General features: G+C 33.9%; 1 protein-coding gene and 1 long non-coding RNA gene across 3 annotated transcripts; one reads left to right on the top strand and one right to left on the bottom strand.

The window, feature by feature from the left end:
* Positions 1–785: 785 nt before the first annotated feature.
* LOC100742774 (CBP80/20-dependent translation initiation factor) lies at positions 786–10,038 on the bottom strand. 2 transcript variants are annotated; one of them, XM_003486454.4, is made up of 11 exons: positions 9,646–10,038; positions 8,959–9,176; positions 8,481–8,591; positions 5,901–6,033; positions 5,699–5,798; positions 4,877–5,108; positions 4,222–4,453; positions 3,998–4,116; positions 3,665–3,808; positions 3,318–3,446; positions 786–2,706 (listed from the first exon to the last, which is right to left on the bottom strand). In XM_003486454.4, the coding sequence occupies exons 3-11, from the start codon at positions 8,526–8,528 to the stop codon at positions 2,476–2,478; spliced, it is 1,368 nt and encodes a 455-aa protein (XP_003486502.1). In that variant the 5' UTR covers positions 8,529–8,591; positions 8,959–9,176; positions 9,646–10,038; the 3' UTR covers positions 786–2,475. The 2 variants fall into 2 exon arrangements, with proteins under 2 accessions (XP_003486502.1, XP_012236408.1); XM_012380985.3 differs by lacking the exons at positions 8,481–8,591; positions 8,959–9,176; positions 9,646–10,038 and adding an exon at positions 6,661–7,047 and having other exon boundaries at positions 789–2,706.
* On the top strand, positions 9,376–10,360 carry LOC117151207. Its single transcript, XR_004460963.1, has 2 exons — positions 9,376–9,620; positions 9,743–10,360. It is a non-coding gene; the product is annotated as an uncharacterized LOC117151207 (long non-coding RNA).
* The last annotated feature ends 155 nt before the right edge of the window (positions 10,361–10,515 follow it).

Raw genomic sequence — 10,515 nt, 5'->3', positions numbered from 1 at the left:
CCTAAAGTAAAAGTTAGACTAGAAAAATAAATAGTTAAGCAACGCTATTCCTCGACGTTAGACTTACTTTGAGATTTTGTAACTTCTATGATACTCATCCTTAAGTAATAGATTATATATAGACCATGTATTTCAAAATTGAAAAATTGCAGAGTAGTCCTAATAACACATTTTTGTTAAGTATTTAAACAGAAAAAGAATTTAAGATATTGAAAAATTGGAAAAATATTTTTAAGTAATGTTAATGGGATAAAATTAAATAAAAATTGAGGGTAATTCTAATGGAGAAAAATTAAGCTTCTCGAAGAAGACACGCACAGAGTGAGTCAACTTGCGAAGAGATCTTGCACTCCTGCAACCGGGCGATTTTTATCGCCCTTGGCACGAATCAGCAAAGGCGATTGCATTTCGAGAAGGAGATCAGGCAGGCATATTCCTTATTAAGAGTATATGTCATGCTAAGCACCGTTCTTCTCTGCTTGACCGCTCCCTTCCAGAAAGCTTCTTCATCTTTTCTATGATGAATCACAGACCGTTTACCAATAGTCTTCAAATTATACGCAATCGCACAGAGAAATACATGTCTTCGTGTCTACGGTTCAGTATATCCTTTGTTCTACTACCTGAAATTAAAACCGTCATTACTATACAAACAAGGCTGAAAAGCGATTAACGAGTTGAAACAAAAAAGAATCGTGCACCTGTATTTTAATTTAAGTAATTCACATGCGCTACTTTGCTCAAGTGTCGTGTGATCGATATTGTGTAATATGTACAGAAACAAAATCATTCGATATCGAATTTTAATGCACCCAGGACACACCGTTAGGTACAATAACATTTTACATTTTTTTATTCATCATTTACTCCACAAGCTTAAGAACAGAAAACTATATAACGATCATCATTATCGCAAACGTTCAGATCGTTCCACGTAAGGGTCGTTTTTTGTAAATTGTATCGTTCGACAAGTTCGACGGTAATTTTTATCATTTTTTGATTCGATTCGTCTCTTCTTATTCTTCATTTTTACTTTTTTTAAGGTACTTCGTGTATAGCATCGTATTCACGGAAAAAGTTGAGGAAAATTCGAAATAGAATATGTCTATCAAAGATCGTGATCATCCATGTTCTTCATTTCTCCAAAGATGACGTACTCTCTGCAAATATCGGCCCCGTAAAATCATTCGTCGCTTCGTTACGCATATACATGCCTAATTCTTAAGGTCCCCGTTCAACCGTGAACCTTAACCTGTCCTTTGAATCCCTCAGATCTTGCGATGTTCGCGGGATAATTCGGATAAACAACGCACTGGTTTCGACTGACCCTGATTTCCTAACCCATTGACTTACTAACGCAGTAATTTCTAATTCGAACCATTAGAAAACGCGTCTATCGTCGCGTCGATGGATTATGGACATCCAAGAATTTGTTTGAACAAAACGACTGTGAATATCATCGACCGCGAATTGCAACATCTCTTACAGAGAAGCGCAATACCGATCATCGTAAATCATTTTTTGCAAAATCGCACGAGGCACAATCATTCTTTGTGGCAACAACGAGATCACGGTCATTCGCATCTTGCAAAGCTGACGCATTAGCCATCTATAATCGCCTGAACATTAACAAAGATTTTGCAAGAACGCGTCACAGACAGCTTCCTAGTTGCATTTTGGAACCATTTATTACGCATTCAAGACGCTACGTTACAATCGTGTAAATAAACTAATGTTCTTAACCACTTGCACTGGTAATTGATCGATAGACGTTCTTAACACAGCCAACCATAACAATCGACAGCGAGCTAGTACTTAGTATAAAATCTTATAATGTGTGCACGTAATATGGTTGTAATACGATTGATTGATAACATTATTCTCGTTGTGAATTTCAATTTTGAAATATAAATAGAGAAAAATCGAACAACGTGTTATGTATATCCTTTTCCCATTTAAGATATTTAAGTAGTGATGTGCATAACACATTATTCTAGCGCAAATGGTTAATAGGACTTAAAATTATTAGAGGGTTATCAACATTGCATAAGTTACTATACGAACTAAATATTGAAAATGAATCTATAATATCAAATATTATAGCGTCTCACAATATCCCAACTTCTCCTTTAATTGTAAGATCCTCTAATAAATTTAAGCGATATAATTGTTTTAAAAAAACAACCAACATTCAAAAGCTATGCCACTATCCATAAATTAATATTTCCATGATAATGGGACATGTAAAACCAATAAACGAGCGACGTTGCTCCAGGCTGTCACCTTCAAATAGCTTCTTACGCCCTGCAGCCTCCACTGACAGCATTCGTTTCCTTTTTATTCACGTGGTCCATACAGTTTGCATGTGTTCAATTACAAGTAATTCTGTTAACGGACTCACACGCACGTTACAAGTCTACACGTATCCACACAGAAAACCAACGAACGGACGGAAGGATCAAGAGGGCGAGAACATCATTTCGAGGTCGATCCAGGATAATAATAAACGACTGCCGGTGCTGGGAGCTGCCAATGCGCGGCGTGAAGTTCGATCAGTTGTAAAAGGGTCTTCCTGACTGAAGGTAGTATTGTATCTTCCGCGAGAAAAGCGTCTCTTAAACTTCCAAGCAATTGCTGCAACTGGGCAGGTAATTCAGTGTCCAGGTCTTTACCGATGCAGGTTAGGATGAAGAACAGACAGTCAGTCTTTAACACGAAAAGAAATAATTACTTTCTTGTCATTTTATTTAGTATAACTATGTTAATGTAAATCTAATATATGTCGTAGGTCATTCCATAAGTATGTAATTACATGTCATGTAAGGCAAGATTTTGAGAATCTATTTAATTATATATTTCAACTTTTAAAAGTGTTGTCCCTTTAATTTCATAATCACAATTCATATGATTAAACATTAATTTAATTTCAAAATTCAGTTATATCTTTAATACGTTTTTATGAAAAAGTATAATGATGATTCTTTATAAAAAACAATAATGAACTGATCTACATTATTACGAATCTTACTTCATATGTACTTACATTCGAAACATGAAATTTATTTTTCTAGACAATTTTTTAATGTAAGAATTATTTTTAAAAAATCTGTAAATAAAGAATCTGTAACAACTTCATCTAAAGATTTTCTATACATAATTAATCTATTGAGGAAGTACGCTAAATCGTATATAAATTATTTTGAGTAAATATAACATGATGTTTCAAGGAAGTTACATAGATCTTAGAGTTTTATATAAAAAAGCAAGAATTCATACTCATCGATCTAATATTTGTATTGGTGCTATGTTGAACCTACCTCAGCCAAAGAATTTACAACTGGAGGCTGTAAGCAATCTTGGCAACACTTCCAAAGCAGTGTGAGAAGAACACGTCCGGGAGGAACGCCCTCCTGTTGTGTCTTTAACTGAAGTTGCCTCCGTTTTAGCTGTAACCGAAATCATGCATATGTAAGAGGATACATAGGTATGCGCGCCAATCATTTTGAGTCACGATATGGCAAAAAGCAAGTTTGGTTCGACATAGGTAGTATTGCAGAACATAATTATCAGTTGCACGATCACTTAAAGATCATCCCATTGTATTATAGACTTCGATGAGTCAAGTATTTATCACAGATTGTTTTACGAGACAAATTGATTCTACCTGACAATACATCTCGTTCAAAAACGTCATGAAGGCGGAGTAACGATGATAGTTGGAGCCGTCGTAGAGTATCTTAACTCGGTCTTGATACCATTGCTGACACGTGTTTAATAAAGATTCCAAAAAAGTTTCCTTTGTTTCTTTCTGCGTCACAAAATATTCCATCATGATTTTTTTTCATAATTTTATCGTTTCACGACATAATAATAATAGAGATATAAATAATAAATATTTCACGCAAATTATGAAAATAGAATGTTCCAATTTATATGCTCGACACTGTACGCATTCTAATATTAAATTATAATTCAACGAATTAACGAATTCAACGACCTCTATAATAGTGATGCAAATCTTCGCTGCTGGTTCAGCATACTTTCGGTTCTCGACCACCCTCTCCAGTATATGTCGCACGAGTTCCATTAGAGTTCGAGCATTTAATAGATTTGGATCTAAATAAAAAGAAATTATAATTAACCAGTGTCTAAATTGTAATTAACAAATATTGTTCCTCGTCCTCAAAACATAAAGTTATTATATTTAATATTTATCGTTACCTTCTATAGCTCTCAGAAGCGTGTCCTGAATCACAGGTGGAAATTTTCCCAATTCAGACGCGTCTGAAATATTCACCGCCTTCGCGGCCAACACGTCGGCTGCATTCAAGCTTTTCGATCGTTTCAGTCCATAAGTAGAAACAAAGGATAACGATTTTGTGAGCCTAGCAGGTTTTGCTGCATTCGCTTTGACATCGTTTTGATCTACGTTGAAGTGGACCCTACCCGAGCCCTGTTTTACAAAATGTATTTAGTACGCGATACTTTCACGTTCATCCTACGCGCGCTTGCATTCCATTCTACAAGGTTTTTCACAGGTTTTAAAACACGCAAAGCTAAACAGCTTAGATCATAATATAAAATAAAATGATTTTGAATAATACATTACATTTATATTAAAATTAATCTTTTTATAACAAGAAAATACTGAAAAATAAATGCTTAATACTTGTCGTCTTCCGCAGTATTCTGTTTTTCTAATATTTTTCATTTCACCTTTGCTAATAGGTATTTATTTTTATATAACTTCATTTCTTTCATATCTCTTCTAATATTTTGAGTATTTTCTTTTTTTTTATATCTTATCTATGTTCTATCAATCGATGATTGATATAATTTTATAAATAGATGATTACATGTAATATACTTCCATTACATGTAATATATTTCCACTTGATGCTGAGGTATCGAGCGGATGTGACTGTCGTAATGCAGATCCCGTCGAATGGTGACCGCTCTGAGAGTGACGAGATGTCTGATGATGATGTTGCTGAAAGGTATGTTGTATTTGTTGTTGCTGCTGAGCATAAAGATACCGATGCACGTTGCCACTCGACTTGCTGTGTTGCAAATAATACGGAGATCGCTCTGAAGCATTTGTCCGAGACCTGAATCAAGATCATTAATCGCCGATCATTTAAATAGATAGCAAAACGCTGAACTGAAATTATTGTTTTTTTTATTAAGCACACATAGATCGCAATAAGACAGTGTAACACTTGTCTATATTTCTGACGTAATATCGTTTAACATTATAAGTATTATCAAAATGCCATTACAACACGCTGAAACAATCCTGCACTCTATCTTTCACTTCGAACGTTGATCCGAATACTAATCTACAATATTTAGATTTCGCAAGACGCTTCGAAAAATGAATCTGGTTTCGAAATTACTTTCAACTCTTTTTACTTCTCTATTAGAAAGGTATTTTGTTTAAAACAAACACAATGCACGTATCTTTTCTTTCTTTTTAGATAAAATGTCAATATTTAATAATCAAATTACAATTTATTATTTTCTTTATGTTAAGATAAAATCTATTTCTAATGGATATCTTTTAATTGATCTTTTCTCTAGAAATTGCTTTAATAATAAATCTACTTGCAAGAAATTCGTCTTGGCTTTCTACACATTCTTCAAGCATTCTCGATACGTCGACCTAGTCTTAGGTATTCCATAAGTAGTTTATACTCACTTAGAAGGATGCGAATCGTTCTGCTTCATAGTGAACTCCTTGGCATGCACGTTTAATCGTGGATTAGTCGTGTTCGCCGTAGTTCCTTCCGTTCTTCCTCCTAAAAAAATATGTCAAAGCTTAGAAAAATTCTTCGATTTTCTTAAAAATAAAATGATATTTAAAAGGTGATATAATAAAATAAAAACTGTAAAATATGAACCTGGAGGACGATAAATTTCCAAGGAAGGTTTACTTTTTAACGTGGTTACGTTATTATTGTTGTTGTTATTATTGTTATTATTACTGCTATGATTATTATTGTTAGTTCCTTTCTGTGGAACCGCATCCCTCATCTGCAAGATTAAACAGCAAATTAATTTCAAGTAGCTGTGCAAAAGAACGTGACAATGATTGTTTACAGACAACTGTATATAGCGTTCTAAATTGATTTCTCTAATAATAGAAGGACAGCCGTACTTTATATTAAAATTTTTCTAATCCTGTCGATACCATTATATCTATGCATTGCTATATCGTTTTTTATCCCCTATGAAAATTTAATCAGAGGCAAACGAACTATAGTGATGGTTAATCCCAACTTGTAAACAATTTATTCTAACAAATGTTCAAACAAATGTAACTCTCAAAATCTATCACAAAATATTCTCAATAAATTAACATACAGATTAAATATAAAAACAGCAATTATTCTAAAGAATTTCTTCGCATTATATTTATTACCTAATTCATTCAAACATCTAATTCCTATACATAAATAATTATAATAAAATCGAAAACATAGAAGAATATGATTCTGCCTCGGAAATAAAGCAATCTCTAGAAACACTTCAGAATGTTCTCTACTTTTCAAAACGTGTAGATTAAAAAAGAAAACGTGCTTGCAACAAAGAGACTCTGATTGTACATGTCGTTTCGGTGGACGAAAAGACGCAGTACCGAAACAAACAGGGGAAACTCACAGTGGAAAGCGTGTGAGAATCATCATCGTTTCCAAGGGCGTCGAGAGAGCGTCGGATGGATATCCTTGTCGCGGTAGGGTGGCAGTGACTGCGGGAACGGCGAACTTGCCGGCAACACGAGCAGTAACTACTGGCCGTCTATCAATTGACACGTGACATGCGAAAAATCACGCGGTTTTCTCGCGTTTTCTCGTCGAATTTTCTTCCAGCTTTTTCCGCGTTGTCGTTCGACCGCGCGTTGATACAGCCGACTCTGATGACTGTCGACTAATAATAGACAGCACGGCCACGAGCGAGCGAGCGAAACGAACCAGCGAATATACAGCCACACGATACGAGCTTACATACGTATTAATGCGCGCTGCACCGCGCTAACAGTGGACTGAAATATCCGACGAGAGTCATCCTCGGCTTCGTGTCGACGAAACACGCTTTTAGGGTGGATCCGAAAATTGTCGAACGCGGACGTCCACGGTTCTTCTCGATGAACTACCGCGTGTTCTCTCGCCTCTTCGAAGTAGAAAGTGATGGAAGTCGCTCTGAAGAGTATGAGTGAAGATAAACGAATATGAAGTCTGAATTAATGATAATGATTAGACTTTATGTTATATTTTAATGTGCACATCGATGAAGTTGTCATATAATTTATATTAAAACTTACTGTGTTTAATGTCTCATTTATGTTTTCTGGACCGTCGAATACAGTAAAATATCAGTTATCCGATTGATTGTTTGGATTTTAGATTCATTAGATTTCATATTATATTTTTATGTGCATAAGGAAGTTATCGTCTAATTTGTACCAAAGTTTACCGTGTTTAATATCTCATTTGCTTTATGTTTCCCTTTGTGTAAAAGTTTTATCTAATGATTTTGTAAACATTTCAGTTGTTTATTGTAATGAGAAAATCTTGGAGACCTGACGCGATTGGAATGTTGGTATTACAGGAATTTAGGAATCCTCGTGTTCTGTATGTCGTAGTGAACCCAAAGTAGCTCGAGTGGTGAATTTCTTAGAATTAGATTACACTCTATTCGCGCCAAGAATTTTTTCACTTAAGTGTACGCAGAATGTGTTTTCTCGTGACAGTGATTAGAACAAAAATATAAATCAGTACAAAACTATAAATCGGCAATCATCGGAAGATCATAGGAATATTATTAAAAATTCATTTTAATAATCTTAAACTGATTCTATAATCTTAAAAAGAAACTTTTTTATTCGTATTATTCATCAGTTATCGTATAATTCAGTGTGTAAAATTACATAGAGTAATGGTGAATCAAGAGTTCAGTGGTTATAACGAAAATAGTAATAGTAGATTATATATCGGTAAAATTTATGATAATGCTACTAGCAATATAATTGGACACTGTTTTAATGAAAAATGGAATGAATGAATAATGAATGGCGCGAACTAGATAATACATAAGTAAAGATATATTATATCCAAGTTTATTCAAACCTGCTAATTTTTTCTCAATTAATCATAATATTTTTATTGCAGTGCATTAACATATGCAAATACATAGCAATGCATTACATTTTGTCTCCTTTATTTTTCGCTGACAGTTATTATTATCAAGGATTGTATAACAGAAAATTAATGTAAACGTAATTAACTTCGATTAAAAATTGAATCGAAAACGTGCGACACGTTTTGGCATCGGTTCTATTTCCGTTTGCGTCTGAAATATCTATGACTAACGCAGTATGCTGCAAATGTATTCACCATTCTTAGGCAAACAACATATACACTAGGCTGTCCTCCGTTTTCCACGAATCTTCATCTTAGTTCCGCTTCCATTAATTAACTTACCTTTGACGCTTCTTCTTTCGTGTGGGACAAACGTGCAACGCGTACCATCTTCGACAGCAATTATTTGATTACAACGGTTGAGAAGATCAACGAGCTTCTGCACCAATTACACTATACGTTTCAACAAATACTTTGTTATTACACCTTCTTCTATACTCAATTCCTATTATGGTATTAAAATTTTAAAAAAGAGAACAACAATTGATTGTAAAATAATTATTAAATAATAAAATAAGATAATCATTCATAAAGTAATAAAAATCTAAAGTTTAATAAAAATGTAACTTTAATAGTAATCTAACCTTAATAAAAACCTAAAAATTTTTTAATGCCTATTTTTCAGTTAAATTAGTGAAGTAAAATTTCAAGATTCCAAAATTCACAATTTTTGTAATCAAGATACATCGTACTTTCGAAATAGATACCCGATGATGTAGTCAATGAAAATTTATGAATCGAGTTTAAGATTTTTACTAACCTGTATTATAATACATCGCAAAACAAGGAAGACTTGTTGTAATTACTTCAAATTTGAAAAAACTGCTTCGAAGTATTGAATGATTCGTTGAAAAGTTTCGAGATAATCGTTCGTTCGGTTAGAATTTCGTTTTACCGGCGCAGAGGACCGGAAGTGAGCCGCGGCACTGACGTCGTTCTCGATGCTGGCACTCGATCAACCGATTCGAGACCGCGAACCTGTATTCAAATTATCGTGATGAATCATCCTTGTTTCTTTGCAATTATACCATCACCCTGAGCACGCCTTTATATTTATTTATGACGTAATTAAATCAATTTAGTGCTTTATTGTTTTTTTCAAATTTTACTAGAATTCTGATTTGATTAACAATATAGCATAAAATAACAATATAGGTAATAACAGACAAAAAATAAATAGAAAATAATATAAATAAAAAAGAAAAAATAATATAAAATTTTCCGATATCTATATATATATTCGGTATCTAAATTTAATATATCTAATTAAGTTTCTCTAGAACTTTTCAGATACTAAACCCATCACTCTTCATTCATTAAAAAAATACTTCCTCTTTTTGTAATCCGACTTCTGCGCAGTTAGCTTATTTCAATAGGCATTCAATTTATTTTCTTTTCATTAGAGCCGTAATTCAGTTCAGTGTAAGTAAAGAAAGAAAACACAAACCTCTAATTCAGATAATAGACGCTTCATATATACACCAAAATAAGAACCATTATTTCACACTGTGTACACTATAATAATTATATTTCTCTTTTTACAGTTTGACTTCGTTTGGGAAGATTCGAGTTTAAAAATTGTATTTTAAAAAATTCAGGCTAGACCCACACTCGAATAAAATTATGAATCGTTAATTTAAGCTACCAATAGATTTAACGATTTATGTTTAATGTTTAAAAACACTTGGGACATTTTATAGAGATCACTAATACGAATTTTTTTATTCAACGATTTTCGAGACCAACATCGATGCGAATATGCTCGGCGACTAGAATTGCGACGTATGTACACCATCGATCTTTAACGCACGTTTGTGTGTCGCGTGTTCACGCCTTTCGGATCGTCATAGTTCGCCGAGGACGGAAGGATGAGCGTTTCGAAGCAATGCCATTTACGCGTGCACATGTTGCGACGATTGAGCTGGATCATCTGCGATCCGTAAGGCCGTCCGTGAATCTTCGACCACGCATGGTCGCACCCACGCAAATGATGCTAGTTCTCCATTCTCGTTGCATACACGCATATGCAATACGACATTAGTATGGTACACGTCGTACCTAGTCTGAACGTCCTTTAAACGCAATCAGCTGTTCGGGGATAACACTTTCAGTTTGACAATGGATATAACATGTAACTACAATTATAGTTTATCTATACTCTATATCCTATTATTATTATTCCTATATCCTGTATTAACTATATTATATTCCTATATCAACTATAGCAATCTAGACACTTTGACACTTTGACTTAGTTGACTTTTGGTATCAATATGTGAATTCTGTCAAAATTTGTAAATTAATCAATAATTAGAAG

The sequence above is a fragment of the Bombus impatiens genome, unplaced genomic scaffold, assembly GCF_000188095.3.
Source record: "Bombus impatiens unplaced genomic scaffold, BIMP_2.2 scf_0114, whole genome shotgun sequence".
Classification (NCBI taxonomy): Eukaryota; Metazoa; Arthropoda; class Insecta; order Hymenoptera; family Apidae; genus Bombus; species Bombus impatiens.
Note: the sequence above shows the minus strand (reverse complement) of the source record. Positions and strands in the feature narration are given on the sequence as shown.

Coding starts and splice junctions, on each gene's coding strand:
- LOC100742774 (XM_003486454.4), bottom strand. CDS start 8,528: ATGGTACGCGTTGCACGTTTGTCCCACACGAAAGAAGAAGCGTCAAAG. Junction 4,117..4,221: donor GCTTCTGAGAGCTATAGAAG/GTAACGATAAAT, acceptor CTTTTTATTTAG/ATCCAAATCTATTAAATGCT. Junction 3,447..3,664: donor TGAACGAGATGTATTGTCAG/GTAGAATCAATT, acceptor TTTCGGTTACAG/CTAAAACGGAGGCAACTTCA.